Genomic DNA, 21,990 nt, shown 5'->3' with positions numbered 1-21,990 from the left:
TATTTTGTTATTACTCAACTTAATTTTTATTTTGTGTACCCATTCCATTTCTGGAGTAAATTCGATTTTATTTATTTATTTATTTATTTATTTTGTCTTTTTGTGACCGGTAAGGGGATCGCAACCCTTGGCTTGGTGTCGCCCGCACCTCGCTCAGCCAGTGAGCGCACCGGCCATTCCTATATAGGATCCAAACCCGCGGTGGGAGCGCTGCTGCGCTCCCAAGTGCTGCACTCTCCTGAGTGCACCACGGGGCCGGCCCTAAATTCGATTTTAATTTAATTTAGGGTTTTATCAGATAATTCAGAGTTCCTATCCCCAGCCTTCCCCTGGGTTGCTAAGACTCTCAGGTGTATAATTTATCACGGCACAGAGAAGGGGAGGAGAAGCACTTGGCCTTTAGTCTTCACTCAGCCCCTTTGGCATCAGCTGAGACCCCGTCAGTCCCATCCAGTCTGTGGCCACAGGCCCACAAAGGACACAACTACTTTCTCCTTGCCCTGCGCATAAGGTCTCCTCAGGTTGGGCTCTCTCTCAGCAATTTCCATACCATTCTTTGTGGGCATCCAGAACATGTTTAATTGTTTTTCATGCCTTATTGGGTCAAAAGAAATTCTTCAAGGTCTTTCTGCTTAAATATCACTCACGGTCCTCTCTCCTTGACTACTCCCACCTTCTGCAGGGTAGAGGAAAATTTCTGCAGAACTGTCACCACTCCTGGCTCCCATGAGATTGCAAAGTAGAGTTACCCTCTGTTCACCATGTTAAATTCAATCTTTCTAAAAAGGATATTTCTTTTTTAAAGAGCAATCTCTCAGTTATGCTGAATACTGGACCAAAATACCCTTGGAATTAAGTTTGTTTTCACAGTAATAGACAGCTTTTCAACTGTATCTTTAACATACAGCAAAGGCACTGATTGTGGATAATTTATTTTAGATTTGGGACAGCAGAGACATGCAGAGGTTCATCAAGAAAAGTATGAAAATTTACTCATAGGTAATAAAATGTCTTGGTAGCAAGATCCCTATGGTCCACTTTTACAATTGTGAATCTAAGAGAATAAAATAAATTAAAGATAAAGATCCTGTGAGAGAGAGAGAGAGAAATTCAAATGAAAATAAAAATTTCTAAAATCTTTACAAAGAAGCTAAAATTTAGCACACTAAGTAACCTAGCATTTCAATCTCTGACCTTTCTACATGTCTCCTCCTAAAACTTCTCATTATCTGGTGTTGTGAAATGTTTCCCAGCCTGTTCATGGGAGAAAATGCCACCTCTCTAACATTAACACCATTGCATTCTGTGTATAATCCTGTGAACATCCCAGTCTATCACCAGAGCAATGCCTGACTCCATATGAACGAAAGAGAACTCAATTTTCTTGGCGAATAGGACACATTTTTCTCCTTCTACAGTCCCTGGTCTTTCACTGTTCATCTCTCTAAGACAAACTCTAGATGGTGATAACCAGTCATTCTGTTGATATGAGCTTCTAAATGAGGATATCAGTCCAACATCACATGCCTTGGTGATACTATGATGTGCCACTTATTGTTGGGGGTACGATGTGAGCACATGAAGATCAGGTAGTATGGAAATATGAATTTCAGTTTGAAGATATGGCTCTTTCTCTATGACCCACAGCTTCCTGCTTCTCCCTGTTTCATCCATTACATAGTATGGAAAAAATCTCAATCACTTGTACCGTGAAGATTCCAGTGCTTAGAAAAGAGAACAATAAAATTAAGAGCACAAGGGAAAATTCTGGAGAGAATGATGCGAGTGCAGGAAATGAAAGGGGGAAAAGAAAAAAGATTAGAACCTCCCATCAGAGTATATCACCATTTTAGCAAGGAGTAGCACCGTAAACGTTTATTTAACAAATGATGAAATGAATGTATTTATAAATAAACAAATGTTAAGATGCAAGAATTTTCAAGGTCAGAAGGCTTTTTTTTTTTAATGTAAGACTTTCTAGTCCCACATGAATGGGAAAGTTTAAGTCAATTCAGATCTTTTGTAACATTCTATCATTGCATATCACAATGGTGATGAGAAGCGATTGGAATTGGTGATCTTACTGAAGTTGCTATTTAAATAATCTATAATCATTGAACCAAAAGTTGAGTATTCTTGTCCTTGAACTATCAGCAAAGCTTCTAGATTGTATGCCCCAGTGGATCTGGGAACTCAGTGTGGCCCGTTTGAAATAGAAATGACACTAGTTCACATACCAAGGAGATTTTACCTGTGTTACAACCTACGAGAGATAAAAGTAACCTTGAGTTTACAATTACAGCTGCAACTTCCCTGACACAATTAAAGCATCATTCATTCAAGTACTTACTGAACTCTATGCCCATCTCAGTGGTAGGTGCTGAGAATGTCCTGGTGAACAAAACAGATTGGATCCCTCGCTGAGCTGTGAGCACACCACTACAGCACTCACCCCTCCCTTCTCTGTCCCCTCCATTCTCTGTATTTAGACTTTATTAGGTCTGCAGTACTCCCTGGTGGGAGAAATAAGAGTGCTGAGGGTTCACTGCAATGCTAGAGAGGCCTGGCTGCACCACGAAAGAGAAGCTAAGAAAAGCTAACTGCTATTAGTGCTCTCTGCAGATCCCTCGAATGCTGAGGAACTGCATGTGCAGAAAGGGAGATCAGCAACTCCAACCTCCAGAGTCCCACAGAGGTGGAAGCAATCTGAGAGGTTAATGCTTCACGTGTAAAGGTTTTACCTCTTGAGTGGTAAAACAGATGACTACTCAGGCAAAATGACTTGGCTGGTCAGCAGTAGAGTTGGAACTAGGACTCCTGACCCCTCAGCCCATCTTCTTCCCTTTCCTCCAGGAGGGCTCTCTTAAGCCAAAGCCCACTTCAGCTAATCCACAGGAACTCCAACTGGAAATTCTGTCCTGCTAAGCAATGTGCTAGTGTGCAAACTATAGCTTTATAGTGAAGAAAACTATAGCTTTTCTGAAGGAATATAAGACAACATAAATAAATGGCTGAGCTATACCATACTTTCCTAGAAAAGTAGAATTAATAGTATAAAGCAGTCAAATTTCCCCCAAGTTGAATTATAATAAATTCCATGCAATTCTAATCAAAAGTTAAATAGGATTTGTCAAGAAGTGGTGAGCATTTGACAAGTTGACTGTAAAGTCTATAAACAAAATTTTTAAAAAAGTAAAAATACAAAAGTCGTGTTTTTTTAAAGACACAGTTATTAAAACAGTCATTTATGTAGTAATAAATAATGAGATCAAAGTAACAGATGACAATCCAGAACCAAACCCAAGAATAAAAAAAAGCCTAGTCTAAGATAGTGCAGTCATTTCAAATGAATAAGAAATTAAAAGGTGGTGTTGCTCAGTTATGTATTTTTAAAAAATCAAGTTTACTATCTACCTCACGCTATATAAAAATAGATTTTTTAATAAATTATGGAGCTAAATAAAGCACAATGAAAATTTCATATTGGAAGAAAATAGAGAAGAATGCATTTATAATTATAGGGTGAGGCAAGAGTGACAAGAAGCTATACAAGAAACAATATATTTGCTTTTAAAAATTAAACCTTTCTGCATGGAAAAAGTTAACAGACAGATGACACATGGGAGGAAACATTTGTAATGCATGTAACAGACAAAATTGTATTCATGCCATATAAAGAGCTGACATACACCAGTAACAAAGACAACAAATTAATTTTTAAGAGTAAATTCTATTAGGTAATTAGTTGAAGAAGAATTATAAATGACAGTAAATAAAAATAGAAATGAAGCTTCAACTTTTCAAATATTTTTTTAAATGCAAGTTAAAATAAAATACCGTTTTTTGCCTGCCAGTGTAGTAAAAATTTTTTACAAGTGATAATATCTATAGTGTTTACAGTATAGAGAAAACACACTCTTACATGGTATAGATGGGAGTAAATTGGTACCACTTTTTAGAGAGCAATTTGACAAAATCTATCAAAAATTATAATGTATAGCTTATGTAGGCTTATGCCTAGCCTTTCCATTTCTTTATTTCTATCCTAGAGAAATACTAGCAGAAATGCACAAGACATGTATGTAAACATAGTCACTGCAACATTTTTTTTTGAAAGAGCAAAAATTTGGAAACAACCTTAGTAGAGAAATGACTGAAGATGTGATTGTCTATGCACACAGCCATTAAAAAGAGTGGGGCATGTCTGTATGTGCGGAGTAAGAAGAGATGTTGTTTCTTTCTTTCTTTCTCAGCACTCGAAAGAAAGAGAGAGAGAGAGAGAGAGAGAGAAGGAAGGAAGGAAGGAAGGAAAGAAAGAAAGAAAGAGAAAGAAAGAAAGACCACAACAATTCACTGAACTTTCCAGAAGGAGAGAACAAACCTAAGGATATAGAGATGGCGGGAAGGGAGGGAGAGGGTTTAGAGAGGGATAGGTCAAGTAAAGGGCATAAAGTAAAATCACAATTTATAATAATGAATTATGCTAATAAAAATAAATAAATAAATAAATAAAAAGAGATGTCCATATTGTTCTATGCAAACATTCATTCGACACATTTACACTAAGCACCAGAATAAAGGAAGACACAGATCTAATTGGAGAAATAGATAAAAAGAAAAAAAAAACCTAGTAAATAATTATGGTAGGTGCTGTGAAGGGAACAGCATAATAATAGTAGGCGTAACACTTGATTCATTTCTTTCCCATGCACCCAACACCCAACCAGCGAATCTGAAAACTCCATTGCCAAACATATATCAAAATTTTCCACTTCCCTCTAATTTCCCTTCTACTATGTTTTCCAGTAGCTTCCCTTAGAACTAACAATAATATCTAAACTCCTCACCCCAGCTGTCTACCTCTCCAGCATCGTCTCTTGCCATCCCCCAATTATAGCTACACAGTGCTTCATTCTATCCCTGCTACATGACAAGCTCGTTCCTGTTTTAGAACCATTGCTCTTGTCTGGTGATTTTCAACAAGGAGGGAGGAGAAAGACACCCCCAGAGGACAGTTTGGAAATGAATGGGAGGCATGTTTTGTTGTCACAGTGACTAGGGGACCTACTGTCATTTAGGCTCTTAGGAATGCTAAGAAAACATATAGCTATGTGCATTACAGCCCCTCACAATAATGCATTGTTTTATCCAAAATACAAAAATCAAGCCCATGAAAAGCTGTTGCCTCTGTCTGGAATGCTCTTTCACCTAATGATGACCTTGTCATTTTAAATGACCCAGCGTGGCCTCCATTTAGTGTAGTTATCTAGTCTCTCTTTATATCTTATCATTCTATCTCAGTTCTCTGCATAGCATTTATCACTGTTTGATAATTTCCTAATTTATGTATTTATTTGCTTGTTTGTTTATTTTTCCACTCATCTCCTCCCCCACCACCTCCAAACAGGATTAAATTGAAAGGATTCAAGGAACTTATCTATCTTGTTCACCATTCTATCCCTTAAACAATGCTTAACACCTTGTTGGTGCAATAACATTTGCCAAATAAATGAATAATATTGGCATTGTAATGGTGCAGTATAAGCCTGTTTTGAGTTAAGATTCCTCAGATCAGACAAGATCAGACAATCCTGGTCTTGAGTCCTAGCTCTGCTACCCTGTGACCTTAGGAAAGTTATTTAACCTCTCTGAACATCAATCAGTTTTTTTCACTTACAAAACGGAATTAGTGATACTTGAGTTACAGGGTTGTTATGAGGATTAGTGAACATAAGTGGAGAATGCTTTGTGAAATCCTTTCAAAAAAGGAGTCAATAAATTTCAAATATTATTGCTATTTATATACTTCATAACTTGGCTCAGGGCAAGAATAAGTCTTGTGATAAATGTCCCATTATTTTTAAATAAAAAGTTGATATTCTTACCCATCTAATGATCCATAAATGTCAATTTGGCTGTAGGGCAGAAAAAACATGCCCATACTCACCTTCCCTTCAAAAGTGAATCCACTTGCTTGGATACCTCCCCCCACTGACTATGCTTCTTCCCAGAACAGAGACAGTCTTTTCATGTTCTTTTGGAAAGTTAGGAAGAGCCAGCTGGTGAACCCAGCCAACAAGAACAGAGCACTAAAGGAAGTATGAATCATCTCAGTACCCTGCACAGCTGTCTTCTCTTTACCACCCCTCCCAGACCCCTGCCACAGCCTCCAGAATTTCTTAGAAGCCAGAACATAACCCACCCAAATGATGCAAGAGGATGCTGAGGTCTGAGCAAGTCTTCACTTGTACCTCACACATTAGAGTTCTGTTTAACACCTTTGCGTCTCTTTCTCACCATCTAGTCAAGGCTGTTGTCTCTTCTCAATGAAGTTGGGGTGAAGAGAATTGAACATTTCATGTTACCAAAATCCCCACTCACTTTGATCTATAGTCTTTAATCTCTGTTGTGGAGGTCTAGAATCTTAGTTTATTTATTTAAGGCCAGAGACAAGCTTCTTTGTAGCTTCCCGAATCTTCCAGCAGCCTTCTGTTTCTTTCTTTCTTTCTTTTTTTTTTTTTTTCAGCTATGCTCTAACCAACTGAGCTAACCAGCCAGCCCTGACCTTCTTTTTCAATCAGGAGTAACTTCTATTACTTTTCCTTCCAGAAAACCTGTATTACATTCCCTTCCACAGATCAGAAGAGGTGATGAAATAGAGCTCCCTACACCCTCATAACGTATGCTATCTGCTTCTGTAGAATTGCTTGCTTTACCTAAGTAACTCCATTTTACCCCCTGTCTGACCTGCAGACTACCCCTCCCCCTTTTGCATGAGAAACCGTTGACTTTCTCATAGAAACAAAAGCCGTTGCATAGAAACAGGAGCCATACACAGTAAACTATTACATGGGAACATACCCAATGAAAACTTGTATGCTTGGTTGCTCTAACAGCTCATTCTTGGCCTCTGTAGCCTAGCTCCCTAGCTTGCTTTGTGCACCTGGACAAACCGTGTGTCAACGGGATGTAGTTTTTGCCTTTAAAAATCCCACAAGACCAAGGCCCAAGGCCCTTCTTCCTTGGTTGCTCCTTGGGAGACGGTCGCTGGCCAGCTGGAGTGAATAAACTGCCCTTTTCTGCACGAGTGGCGTGTAAGTGCATTTCTTGTGGGAGGGGGCCTCACAACAGTGAAGGAGTCATGTTAGGGGGGAATGTGTGAGAAAACAACCCCAAACCAAATGAAGCTAAAAGATCCTTGCCCAGAGAATCATTTGAGATGCCAAGAGTTGCCTATTCAACTCTGCAGTGTCCTTTGCAAAGGTTCTTGCCTTGCATATGATGTCTTGTATGTGTGGACAAGTTAAAAACCTGATAACATCAAGGGTATCTCTTACTTCAACTCACATTGTCTTTGAAGTGGTTCACCCACAGAAAGCCAGAGTTGGGACATAAGAACCAGGAAGTTCTACCTCTCTGTGGCAAGCAGTGCTGGAGGAGGGGGATTGCCTCAACAATCCGTATCTCCTGAGAGAAAAGGTTAAGTGAAGCGTTTAGATATGCATAAGGATAACAGTGAGTTTAAGTGTTATGTTGCCGCAGTCAAACATTTAAATACCAACCTATTTAACTGTACTTCAGAATTTAAAAAACTATTCATTAAAATGGCTAGTCATACTATACTGTGAATATAATGAGTACAGAATATATTTAATATATTCAACCAACACTTATAGAGAATCGGAAACATACCAGCTGCTTTTATGTATATTATCTTACATTGTTCAAAAATACAGTAAAGACAAGATGTATGTACGAGAGAAAATTTTAAAAGGCTATGGCCAAGATAAGAGAGTATTCATTTATTTTTATACCTCAGAGTAAGAGATTTGCCTATTTGTTGTGCCTAGTTGACATTTTTATGGTTGATGGGATTCTGTGTATGGCAGGATTATTGATGATCAATTTTGTGGAAATATGAAACAGCAAGTAGGAATTTTTTAAACAATGACCCTGAGGAAAGATGCTGAGGAATATAACAGTTTCATTAACTTATCTTCAGAAATGCCTTTCCTGGTGGCAAAGTAGCTCCATTCATCTGGCATTTTAACAACATTCCTATAAAGTCGTAAGAATAGGAATTGGCTTCCTCATTTTACAGAGAAGACAAATGAATCTTTAAGATGTTCATGTGACTTACTTAAGGTCACACACTAGCTACTTGAGTAGCAGAGTCTAGACTCAAACCTAGGCCTTCTGAACCCAACCTCAATCTCTTTCCTTCTCACTTTATTAAAATCAGGATGTTATGGTGGCAGAGGGACAATTGGGGTAATTCAGATAGAATACAGAGGAGAGAAAGAGATAGACAGACAGACTAGCAACTCTCAGGAAGAAACTAAAGAAGAGAATTTAAGAGCAACTCTCTACTCTGGAACTATATGACCTCTATATGTACAGTCATAATATCAAATATGTATATATTTATATACACGTTAAATAGTGCAGAGAATTAGGGAAAGTGACACTGAAATTGAAATGCAAAGGGATGAATGTAAAATAAGAAGTGTTACTGAAAATTAATGGAATGAGGCTCGTGGTGAGTGCCAGCATATAAGGTATAGTTCTAAGAGGACTCTTTGCATATGGAAACCTTAAATATAAAATTTAGGGTTAGATGACTAGGGTTCAGTCCTAGCTCCACATTTTGTTAGCTATGTCACCCCAATCAAGGCTTATATCTGTGTTTCAGTGGTCTTCATGTATAAAATGAAGACAACAATCTACCCTACAGGGTAGTAAATTTGAACAACATGAGGTACATGAGAGAGATTTATAAGCTATAAAATACTACAGAAATATCAAGCAGCAAAAACTATGACCGATGTGTGGAAATTACAATACAGAGGATTTCAGTTAATTCTAAGAAAGAACTTTCAAAAATGCAATATAGTTCAGAAATGGGCTCCCTTACAGTTCAGTAAGCCCCCTCTCTAGGAAGTCTTCACACAGAGGCCACCTGTTAGAAACATGGCAAAGAAGACTTCTGCCTTAGAAGAGACAGTAACTTCTGAACCCAAGATATGTGATCAGTGATATTTGGCAAGTGGGCATCTTCAGGTTTATACAAGGGTACTTTAAAAAATTCATGAAAAAATAAAATTAAAAAATAATGACTCTTTCCGTGAACTTTTCGAAGATCCCTCGTATCCTTGTATATAGCAATCTCCTTTTTATTTTATTTTTTGGAGGCTGGCTAGTATGGGGATCTGAACTGTTATAGCAATCATAATAGACACTGTTTTCACAGACTGTGACACCTTACAAGACAGCAGCAAAACCCTAACACAGTAATGGCACAAACATCCACCCAGCTGCTCAGACCGAAAATCAGGGGCCAGGCTTCTCTTTCCAATTCCCCTCTTCTGATAAGTTATGACTTCAAATTAGTCATTCTACAGTGGTGCCCACAGTAGTACTCTTTTCATGTTAAGCTGTGGTAAGTCAAAACCTACTTCAGAGAAAACAAAGATACCACTCTGGGGGGCTAAGAAAAGACATGGGTTTTATGTGTTTTTAGTTGTTTGAAAAGAAAAAAGAGAGAGAAAACCTCAAACTACGGAACTAGAAGCAATTTCTTTTTTTTTTTTTTTTTTGTGCATATGTGTTCATTTCAGAAAGGAACAGCAGCAGATTCTATTTTTAATAATCACAGGGCTTTTGACATTCCTATGTTCTGACTAAGGTAAAGAAAAAAGTTCAAGGTTCCTAAAGGAACTGTCAATATCTCTTCCCTGGAAATAGTATTTAATGTATAGTAAGCTACAATCCTAATGTATAGTAAGCTACAATTTTCTTCAGAAAATCCCAAAGGCATCCTAATACAGCTCAGCCCTAGAGGAATGAAAGTGCCAGGAGGATCACCACTAGCTGATGGCATCAGGTCATCTCATGATGTCCCAGTCCCTTTCCCATTTCCTCTTTGCTCTGGTATCATTATTTACAAGGACCTACTGACAGGGAAAGGAAAAAGTCCAGCAAACTTCCCATGACCCTTAGAACTAACATACCTGATGGTTGAAGCCAAAAGAAGAGGGAAAGGATGAAGAGGATTTCACCATGAGGGCTAGAAATGCAGACCAGCAGCCAAAAGACCCCCAAGCACCTCTCTGACTTTCTCCATGAGCCACCTGGCTGGGAATTGACTATCCAAAGTCGAGGAATGAATAGAAGAGTATTAGGGAGAGCAGGCGATATATTCCAACCTGGAACTTTGGGGTTTTTCACTAGTTTATTCAAAAAATATTTATTAAGTATCCTCTGAACAATAGTTTTAGCTCTAGTGACCCAGCAGTTACCTTTGACTCTCCCCTGACTAACTTCTGGTAAGGCCAGGGACCAAACTCTGTTTCCTGTTTTTTAAATGCTATGAATTAGGACACATTTTTTTTCTATCTGTAGCCTCAAACTCCCATTGGATAATCTATTCAAAGCTGAATACTCGAATACATTCAGGAAGCAACATTAATATAGATTCACTTCGTCTAAGAACAGACCCACATATCCAAAGCTGAGAGACACTTGCCTATTAACAAATGTTATTCAGTCAATAAATATTTATTGAATGCCTCATATGTGTCAGGCTCTGGGTTAGTGATGTGGATAGAGCAGAAAAGCAAGGTAGAAAAGGCCTTGCTTTTGAAACTTTTACGCCAGTGCAAAAAACAATTGTTTTAAAAGTGGACAAAAAAGAATATAATCACAGATTACAGTCACTACTTAGAAAGTAATAAATAACAATAAAATAATGAAGAAAAAAGGGGGCTCTACTCAGGATGATGTGAGGAGGTGACATTTGAACGCCACGTGAGAGACCTGGAGAACAGCACTCCTGGGGAAGGAAATGAAGCTCACGTGGTGAAGACCACCTGCTCAGACCTTGGTCTTCACCTGGGAAATGAGGAATGCAGCCAGAGCTGGAGGCAGATGAAGGGTAAAGGGTTTGGGGAGGGTTGGTTTGGTTTGGGTTGAGCTGTCTTTTAATGAAAGGGGATTCTTGAACATATGTACACACTATTGGAAATGGTTTCATAGATGAGAATAGCTTGAGGATTCGGGGGGGAAGAAGAAAATGTTAAAGGGCAAAGTAGGGAAGAGGAAACGTGGGTCTAGGGGACAAATGGAAATCATCCTCTTCCTCCACTGTAACCAGATGGAAGGAAGAGATTGTGCAGACGCAGGTGGAACAGTTTTTGAGTATAGGGGAAGTTACATGGTGGGAGAAGGGGATGTGATTGGTTTGCAAGAAGAAAAAAATATGATATAATTGACTCTAAGAGAGAAAAACATGCTTACTAGGGAACTGAAGAAAAAGTGCTGGGCAGTGTTGAATGACAATTTCAGATCTGTGATCATTAATGTGAAGCGGTCGTTCTCAACCAGGATAATTTTGTGCCCCCACCCACCCGCCTTTCCCCCACCACCAGGGACATTGGGCAATGTTGTCATATATGGAGGAGGGGAGGATGCTGCTGGCATCTAGTGGGTAGAGGGCAGGGACGCTGCTAAATATACATAGATATTTATGCACAGAACAGCCCGCACAACAAAGAATTATCCAGCTCAGCTTGTCAACAAAGCCAAGGTGGAGAAAGCCTTATGTAAATTGATGTCATATTTGTGTATAGATCATTTCTGGGAGGCTACATAAGAAGATAGTGATTCTCTCTGGAGGCAGAAGTGGGGCCACTGGACAGGATGAAAAGAGTACTTATTTTCACATTATATTTTTGTATAACTTTTAACATTTATACCATGTATATGTATTACCTATTCAAATCAACCAAAAGATAGAAACAGATCAGTGATAGATCAATAATTGATTGACTGATTTAAATCAATAATAGATAAAAATAGAATGAAACCTGTCAGCTTGTTTAGGTAATTTTTTTCACGTAACATCCAGCTGCAGGGATGCCAGCTTAAAGAAAATAGGATTTCTGCAAGGGGAATACAGTGGAGGAAGAAAGTATTTTCGAGTTGAGGGTCTTTTCAAGGTACCAATTGTAATAACAGATGAGAGAATCTAAGCTGGACAGAGAGAGGAGTAAAGATGAGGAAGAGGCTGATGGATACCTAAGAAAATGGTCGAGTTTGTTCATTAGAGGTCTCAATTTTTTTTTTTTTTTTTTAATTTTTAGAAAAGAAAATGTTGGAGCAACAGAACTGGAATAATAGTGGGTGATGTTGTGAAAATAAGACATCTGAAATTAAATTCCAGAGGCAATATTGCAATTTCTAATAATAACAAAGTCCAGGAAGAGTCCATGATAATGAGTAGTTGAAGAAAATAGGAAAAGGTCATTGTGAGTGACAGCAGTGAGACTGCAAGACGCCAGGTGTTTAGATGCATCCCACAGATCAGTGGTTTCTTCTGGAGAATGAAGTGCCTCTGATAGAGTGACTTATTAATAACCATAGGTATCATTTTTTGACATTCTATGTGTCAGATACTTTATGAATGTATCAGCTCTTTTGTTGTCCAAGAAAAGTCAAGTGACCTCCCCAGAGATTGCATAGTTAGTAAATGGAAGAACAGATCAAATCTAGATTATTAGTCTGTGCCCTTTCCACTCCAGGAAAAGATAACTTGTCACCAAATCTATGGAAAGGTGGGTGAGCTTAACTCTGGCATAATATTGGTAATGGAAATTCTGGAAAATGGGAGGTGGAGAGGAAAGAGAATATGTATAGAGAAGGAGGGCCTGGCAAAGATTTTGTTCATAATTCTCACACGCATAAATTCTTCTTAAAGTGTTCTGAAGTCATAATGAATGAACAAAACAGAGAGGAAAGAACGAATAAGCAAAAAATCCAAATCTTAGTGGTTTCTGAAAATTACAGTAATAATATTTATCCATATTCTAAAATATAGTTTTTATTACACATATCCTTTGTATTATAAATGCAAAAAATGTATATAAATATTGGGTTTTTTATAGGAAAATACCATCAGTAGCTGACTATCAAAGATTTTGGGGGACTATTAGAGTTGATTGCCAAGAATCATTCACACTCTATCACCAAACACAATGCATACTTTTTTGATATGTATGATACTTTTTTGATACTTCATGATCTTCACATTTTCTCTACTTATGTGACTCTTCCATCACACACACACACATACACACACAGACACACACACACACACACGTACAATTGCACTGGGAATACACATGCTGTGTAGGGAATGGACTGAGTCCCCATAAGATCCCTCTTGCTTCTCTGCTAGCATCACCTGGTGGGTCAGGCTATGCATTTAGAAGCAAAGAGGCTGCCCATGGGGTACTGGCATTTTTCAGTCTCTTTAGCTTATTGTGCAAGCCTTCTAGTCCTTCTTTTCTATCCCTTACAGACTCATGTCACAACCATGTATCTGAAAGACAGCCTCCCCTGAGGTAGCGAGTGGACCCACCCGGAGAGGTGAGTTAGAAGGTGTCCTTTCCAACGTGCTAACACGCCCTTGGTCGCTGAAGATGAGTGCAGAACACCTGGCAGCTGCTCTTCATCCTCTCGTCTTCACAGGGCAGCCCAGAGTTTTATGTTCTTCAGTCACATTCCTCCTCTTGTCTGGCTCATGGACCTTAGGTGACATGAGAAACTTCAGACCTGCTGGACCCTGTGGTCTCAAGGTCCTCTTGGTTCATGTCTCCTCACTTGACCCAAGTGGGCTTAAGAAGACCCTCATTCAAGACAACATTCTCAGGGTCTGTAACAAGAAACCATAATGGAGAGAATCCCAAAGTACTTTTCTTAGAGCTTATATAAGCCAAAAAATGTTTTAGATTCCTCAAAATTGACCAGAGAGAGCTCAGATACATTGACATATAAATGGTCAGCACTGGTAAGATTGAACACTGCCCCTAGGTAGCTGCTGTGGGCCCACATCTGCCCAGTAGTGCAGTAATTCATGATCTTCTCCTCCATCAGCACCAGATCCTGGGGGTACTTAGAGTTCCTCATGAAGACCTTGTGGTTCAGGGGCTGGTTGTTGCAGGACTGACCTCGGAAGTACACTTTGGAATACACAAAGTACAGCCCAGTATCATTGATCACAAGGCCACCCTTCTTATACCTCACTCCAGAGAGCAGGGCATTTCCATAGGTATCTTCCCATTCCAGAGGGATGGACCTTGAGTTGGGCTTGCCTGAAATAAATCAGAGAGGAGCTTTCATCCAGGAATGCTGGAGCATCCAACAAACTAAGCCTCTAAGGCAAAACTGTGGGCCCTTCCTTTAACAAATGCTTTACCCAGAATGGTATAGCCCATATAGAACTAGCTGAGGGGCCAGAATTCCATCTATCACCAAATTCCTTCAACACTTTTGCAAATTTCCTGCCTCAATTTTATCATCCACAAAATTGTTTCTAATCAGCAGCAATGGCAAATTATTGAGATAATTTTAACTCTCTGGAATAAAGATTTTATTATCTTTAGACCTAGCACCCAAACTGCTGGGTTTTGAGACCCCTCCGTGAAGGGATAAATCAGATCCGAGGAACTCTAAAGTTCTAATGTTGGGAAGGATCTTAGGGATCACCTGGTCCATCTTCTCACCTACAGCAGGGATTCGGTTTCTCAGTCTGGGCTAAAGTCCCCTTTCTTTTGTATCTCCACAGTTTTATGTACATACCTTAACCAGAGAACTCACTCTAGTACTGAAATATCACTACATGCCTGTCTTTTTCTATTAGATATCAAGCTCCTTGGAGACAGGAATCACATGTTATTCATCTCCATGTCCCCAAAGCTTGGCACACAGCAGATGCTCAATAAGTGTCTGCTGATCTGACCAGATCATTCTACAGCCTGTGCCTAAACAATGACAGGGACAGTGGCATAACACTTTCTATGATATTTGTCCACTTTTCCAATACTTATAAAGTTTGCAGTATGAAGTTTACAGAGAGTACCCATACCATATCGCTATCAAATTACTTCACTCCACTTCACAATCACAAGCTAAAAGTGCACATGTGCCAGATTCAAGGACTGAGTCTCCCCTCTAAGTCCTATTTCTACTATGGGACAAAGTAGATTGAAGATCTTCTAGAAAACCAGGAAAACACTGACTAAAATAATTAATTCTCCCCCACCTTTGCTGCTCTTACCTCTTGGAGCTGTGCTCCAAATTCCCTAAGGGTCCTTGGAATGATTAAAAAGAGTGAGCTCCTTATGGGCAGGGATCATCCCATAATCGCTCCTGTCTCTAATTTGGAACAGAGTGAGGCTCGTTATGTGTTTGTGAGATCGACTCGAATAGAAAGATGTATCTTGGATTCCAAATACCACCTCCAGAAAGTAAAAACTCCCTTACAGCCCAGTAATGGAAATCAATCAGCCATTCTGCTTTTTGTCAAAGCTTTCCCAAACCCACTTGTACCTTCCAGTTACAGACCTGTTAAATGGGCCACTTTCTTCAGCTCCTTTTTTTCAGAGGGTGGATTGGGGTGGCCTGTATCACAGAGAGATGAAAGACATGTGTAAAAATGAGATACCAACTATTATTTTGGTGGGACTCCAAACCCCACTATTTAAATAAAAGATTTTAAAAGCATCAATAGCAACAGTCGAACATATACCAGTCATGCAAGTCCAAACTGTAGGACTCACAGCAGTCCATATGTCAGAAACAGAGGTAACAGGTAAACCAAATTAAGATAGACATATGCATAAACTATAATGTTACAATAAAACATATATAAAGGTTCGTTGATGAAGAGCTGTCATAACAGTTACTACATGTAGAACTCGTCACAATCCTTTGAGATACGGATTATTGTCCCGTTTTACAGTGACAAAAGGAGCTTAGAAGTTGGGTAACTAGTCCAAAAAGACCCAGCTACTCAGTGCCAGAGATGGGACTAACACTCTGGTCTCCTGACTCCACATTCAGGGCTCTGTCCACACTGGTCTGCTAACCCTAGGACTCTGCAGGACAGAGGCTGAGGAAGACTGCTACTTCAGCCCCTAGCCACCCGGTCTTCCCCCAGTGACATTCTATAATCTGCCCCAAATTAATTATCCTAAGGCCTCCAACAATCGCATCAGACCACTGAGGCCTCCATCACCTTTAATGGCTCCTCACAGATCAGGCAGTTGCATGCAGGTTTCCCCATTGCACGATCATGGCCTGTCTGTCCAGCCTGATTTCCTCTCCTCCCTCACACTGGACACTGCCACACAACAGGAGTTCTGTGACCTGAACACACCCCACCTCCCTGCCTCTGTGTCTCAGCTTATGCTGTGCCTCTGTCAGAATGGCCTCTCAAACAGATCTTTGCATCAAATTCTTAACAATCCTGTGAGGTCCATCTAAAGTATCTTTCTTTGAGAAACCCTCCTAAATTTTTTTTAATCAAATACAGTCTTTCCCTCCCTTAAAACCCATCATGCCTCTGTCTTCCACTCTCTTGTCAGTTCTGACTCTCCGTTTCTGTGGTAACTGAAATAATGGCATGTTCCTCACTATACATTGAATTCACCGGAGTATTTAGCCCAGTTTCTAACACAGGACATGTGATCAGTAACCATTTACCAAAGTGAAGGAGTTAAAATAACAATAGATCTCAAAATAGACACTATTTCTCTGACTTTAAGTATGTCACCCAAGGGAGAGAGCTACCACTTAGCGAATGGATTCGGCTAACTAAGAGATTCAGAAACATTCACAGAAAAGTGCTTGCCTATATCAGGCTCATGATTGTGTCTGAAACTCACATATGGCATGACAGTGGCTCAGTCCACTGAGGACGTTACCTGAGCAATTATGACCTCTCAAGCCACCCAAGACAACCCACCACGAAGGGGGTGTCAGTGAACAGGAAAGGCAAGACTGACACTCCTCTATATTCCTATACCACAAACCATCTAAGTAGCTAATCAGCATTCAGCCACAAACAGACAGGAAATGGAACAAAGAACCACATGCTGCATATCTTTATGTCCCTCACAGGGCCTAGTACAATGTTATTCTCCCAGAAAATACTTACTGAAAATATCTGCTGGATACAAACTGAAATAAATAAACTGGAAATATATCCTAGACATTGGTAATGACCCTTTCCTGCCCCAGGGCCTTTGCACATGCTATTCCCAGTGCTGGGGTGTTCCTCCATCCCCTTCATTCCACTTCACAACACATATAGGCAACTCTTCACTTGATGGGCTCCTGACCCTCAGGTATCAGCCAAAATGACACCTCCTTAGACGAGACTTTCCAGACCACTCCATCTTCAGTCACACTTAGTATAATTTGAAATTATGTTATTTGTTTCCTTGCTTTGTTTATCTTCGTCATGCTAAAAACTCCATGAGTATAGGCCCCCTTGTCCCTTTCATTCTCAACCACCATCCAGCACCCAACACCCAGCCTGGCACATAGGAAGCTCTCCAAGAACACTTGTGAATGAATAAAAGATTTAATTAGTTAACTGTGGGAAAAAATGGAAAATGAAAAAAAAGAAGCAAATAAGAAAGAATACTTTATAATAATACTTCACAGAGAAAATCACTGTTAGTGTGTTGATATGTAAGACTTTCTAATTCTAGAATATAATTTCTAATTCTTTTCTATGAATATATACTTTCGTAGTCAGCATTAAACTAACAGCATTAAATATCCTTCTGGTATACAGTTTTTAGTTGCTGCCTATTATGCTCTCATCTGAATGCACCACCATGTATTTAATTAATCTTCTTTTATGAGGTATTTAAGTTTCTTCTTGTTTATTATAAATAGCTTCATAAGGAAGTAAAGAACATTTTTGTATATAAATCATTGGACACATCTCTGATAATTTTCTTTATATAAATTGGTGATGGGATCATAGGGTAAACTAATAGTTTCAAGTTTTTAATATGTATTTCCAGACTGCTCTTCAGAAAAGTTGTAGCAATTTACATGCACACAGGTCCTTTCTCTTACATCGTTACTAACCTGGATTTCTTTTAATCTTTAATAATCTGGAGGGTAAAAATAGGTATCCCTTGGTTTTAATTTGTATCTCTTAGTAGTAAAGTTACTAATTTGATTTCCGTGTGATAATTCACCAATTTATGGCCCATTTGGGCTGAACTACAGAAGATAATTATTTACTGGGGTAGGTAGACCTGACTCATCTGTTCATTTGACTTTTAATCACTAAAATGACTCCAGAGAGTAGGTGAAAGATGAGTAATTAGGTATCTGTTTCACCAGCCACATTCCACTGATTTTCAAAGTGCTTTTACTTTAGATCTCCTCCAGAGATTTCATTTTTCTAACAAATATTTCCACTCTGCTGTGTACATCGGACTTTCTAACACTTAGGGACTTGGACCCAGAACTAGGGACCAGAGTATCCTGAGGATGACTCCACTCTAAGCCACTAGGCTGAGCTGGACCACCTGCAGGGGGTGCATCCTGAGAAACCGAAACTAGCTCCACTTAATGGATGGCCAATGCTGCCTTCTGCTTTCTTTCCTGTTTCTAAGGATGAGATTTACCTCTTGTCTTAAGAGGTATCCTGATTTTCATCTATTTCTCATTCCATGGCCCTTTTAGAGAGACAAGAGTTTTCCTATCTCAGTAAGCCCAAGTCACGTACTGGAATGCCCTGTAGGGAACAAGGCATCCGGAGCCTGCGTTCCTCCTATCCATTCCCACAGCAGTGGTCTGGGGAATATCACCTGATCTTTCTGGTATTTTGTTTCCCTTCTGAAAAATATCTCCGGACCAGATACACTCTAAGCTCCCTTCCAACTCTAACCAAATCTAAAACTTCAATGAATCTTAGTTTAATACCAGGGAAGCGTATCCGAAAATCTATCCCTCCACAGCTTCCACAACCATTCCCTGAAATGTCATGAGGTCAGTTCTGAACATTGTCATCTTCTTTATCTCCTAGATCTTGCACAAAGGACTTTCCTTTGTTATTGAAGATAGTTTATGACTGTTTCTGTCTGTGAAGCTGAACGATCCCTTGAAGAATGGCTAAAGTCTTCCCCCACGTTTTTCAGTGTCTTCCAAACAAACAAACAAACAAACAAACAAACAAATCCTAATGTGGGCATTTGATTGTCTACTTTTTAAAAGCTTAGCTATATCCTATAAAATATTTTTAAAATAAAGCTTGACTCTTGAGTAATCTCTTTTAGAAAGTTTCAAAGAGGAGAGGACATTTCCCAGAAACACCTGTCTCAGACCTCCCCTCCCCTGCTCTTCCTAGGAGTCACAGCCACTGCCATGTGTGCCAGAAACAGAATGCCTGAGGACAGCGACAGTTCTAGAGCCAGCTGCTCATGGGGCAAAGGTCCAGGGTTGTACATGTGTGTCTCTTTCCAAAGTCAAGTGGAGGTTACTTTGAATTGTGTGCAGTGCTTAGCTACACTGATTTTGAGCAATTGAATTCACTTCATATTTTAAAGCAGCTCAAGGAACCACATTGACCAGAGATTCAGAATAAGCCAGGATTCCTCTCACAGTATACATAAGCCCAAGAATGGGATGCAATTCAAGGCATTCCACCAGCAGTGTTCAGTGCTGATGATTATCTTTAGGAACTCAATGTACATGCATAAAAGGACTCACCTATTTGCTTCTCCAAAGATGATTCTGTATGCTTTTGGCTGGTGGACTGACAAAAGAGAAAAAGAAAAGATATATAGGATAAATATGAGTTTCTTTAAGCAAAGGAGGCAGAATTATCAAATAAACTTGAGCCCTGGAAATAGAATTCAAATACCTCAGAGTCTTTCTTAACTCACACTTTGTCCAAGCAATTGTGCCTCACTGTCACTCAGTTTTGTGATTTGGAATATCAATATTTTTAAATATGTTCAAGGAGATTTAGTTTGGCCATTCGAACAAATTCATTTCTAAGGCAAGACTCAAAATTCTTTTTATTCCTTGAATCACTAGGTATGAGACACCAAGTTCAACAGACACACTTGACAACTGAGAAAGGAAAAACTGTTTGGCTGTCATTCTTTACAAGATAGAAAATATTCCTTTCACTAATATGAGCCTCTATTTCTCTGCCTATAGAATTAAATGACTAGAATGATCCATCTCTAAGATGGAAAAAAAAAACAACAAAGATTGAAAGGCACTTTGCAAGCAAGGCAAGGGTCCATGTGGACCACAGTCACCCTCCACCCCACACTGCAAGAGAGCTTCCTTATGCCTGGTGACACCAGAGCACAGCAATCCGCATGCCAGACTTACCTCTCGGAGTTCAGCCAGCTCCTTCTGTAGGTGGAAGACCTGAAACATCCCCATCCCCAATCCAACCAGGGCCACGAGAACCATGAAAAACATCACAAGGAGATATAAGCCTGTGTTGTGGTCTCTCTTCTTCTTCAGAGGTGGCAGTGGTAGTGGGGGCAGTGGTGGCGGTGGTGCTGGTGGTAGTGGAGGCGGAGGTGGTGGCCTCCTTTGACCAGGCCTTCCAGGCACAGAGGACGAACATGGAAGAACTGACCCTGGAGGGGCCCATGGAGAACTGGCACTGCTGTCCACCCAGTAGACTTGGGGATATGGGTAATTGAAGGGCTGCTGCATGTCAGCCAGTGACTTGTGCCAGCCCTGGCAAAGGGTTTTACTTCTCAATCCTGTGGCAGCTGAGATGTCAAGGACAGGACTCCTATTGCTGACTGCTCGCGAGAAGGGAAACAAGCTCTCTCTTTATAGAGTTTCCACAGCCAAGGGAAACACCTCTCTCTCTGGCTCTTGCTCTTTTGTTCTCTCACGTTCTCACTCTCTTTCTTTTTCTGTTTCTGCTCCTCAGAGAGACAGACACCCACTCACTTTGCATCTGAAGACGAGAAGCCTCAAGAAGCTCAGAGCAAACCCCTGGAAGTTTCCACCCACAATATTCTGGTGAAAGCCTTTGAAGCCCCAATTGCTGTTGCTGTGCCACCTGAAAAGTCTGGGAGGCTAGGCTCACCTTCCTCAGGTCCTGCAGAGCAGGTCAGCCTTCAGCGTAGCTCTGTGGGTGTCAACTGCTGCCCAGCTACGGGGACGGTAGCCAGGGAGGTTTGTTCAGAGACTGAGGAGTGAGATCACCGAGACAGGGCCAGAGAAGTCACTTCCACACCTTACCTTTTGCGTGATGATATCATCCCCCTGCTGCCATCCCTTCCTCACACCCGGGTAGTTTTTATGGTGACATTGTAAATCACCACAATTTACAGGTTAAAAACCTGCCCCACCCAATTGAGAGATTAGATCAGAGGTTGCAAGCCGATGCCCCATTTGCCTTGTGGAACCCACAGGCCTGTTTTGTTTATACTTCACAATGTTTTTCTTTTCACTGGTTGCCCACTCTTTGATAAATTAGTTTTAATTGACATATAATAATTGTACATGTTTATGGAGTACAATGTGGTATTTGGATACATGTATACAATGTGTAATGATCAAATCAGGATAATTAGCATATCAATCACCTCAAACATTTGTGCTTTCTTTGTGTTGGGAACATTCACAATCTTCTCTTTTAGCTATTTGAAATTATACAATAAATTGTTGTTAACTATAATCACCCTACAGTGCTACACTAGATCTTATTCCTCCTATCTAGTTGTAATTTTGTATTTGTTGAACAACCTTTCCCTATCCATCCCCCTCCACCTTTCCCAACCTCTAGTAACCACTGTTATACTCTCTACTTTTCTGAGATCAACTTTTTTTAGCTTCCACAAATGAGTGAGAGCATGAGGTATTTAACCTTTCTGTGCCTGGCTTATTTCACTTAACATAATGCCCTCCAGGCTTATCCATGTTTCCACTAATGACAGGATTTCATCTTTTTTAATAGTATTCCATTATGTATATAGTACTCCAGTGTGTATACAGAGCTGAATAGTATTCCATTGTGTATATACCACATTTTCTTTATCCAATCATCTGTTGATGGACACTTAGGTTGATTCCATCTCTTGGCTATTGTGAATAGAGTTGCAATAAGCGTGAGTGCAGGTATCCCTTTGACATACTGATTTC

At 39.8% G+C, this 21,990-nt stretch overlaps 1 protein-coding gene across 2 annotated transcripts; it reads right to left on the bottom strand.

The window, feature by feature from the left end:
• Positions 1 to 13,755: 13,755 nt before the first annotated feature.
• Positions 13,756 to 20,547, bottom strand: FASLG (Fas ligand). Of its 2 annotated transcripts, XM_063106802.1 has the most exons (4): positions 20,212 to 20,547; positions 19,576 to 19,621; positions 15,403 to 15,459; positions 13,756 to 14,150 (listed from the first exon to the last, which is right to left on the bottom strand). In XM_063106802.1, the coding sequence occupies exons 1-4, from the start codon at positions 20,545 to 20,547 to the stop codon at positions 13,756 to 13,758; spliced, it is 834 nt and encodes a 277-aa protein (XP_062962872.1). The 2 variants fall into 2 exon arrangements, with proteins under 2 accessions (XP_062962872.1, XP_062962873.1); XM_063106803.1 differs by lacking the exons at positions 13,756 to 14,150; positions 19,576 to 19,621 and having other exon boundaries at positions 15,424 to 15,459.
• Positions 20,548 to 21,990: the final 1,443 nt, after the last annotated feature.

The sequence above is a fragment of the Cynocephalus volans genome, chromosome 8, assembly GCF_027409185.1.
Source record: "Cynocephalus volans isolate mCynVol1 chromosome 8, mCynVol1.pri, whole genome shotgun sequence".
Taxonomy (NCBI): domain Eukaryota; kingdom Metazoa; phylum Chordata; class Mammalia; order Dermoptera; family Cynocephalidae; genus Cynocephalus; species Cynocephalus volans.
This window is presented reverse-complemented; position numbering and strand designations above follow the sequence as displayed.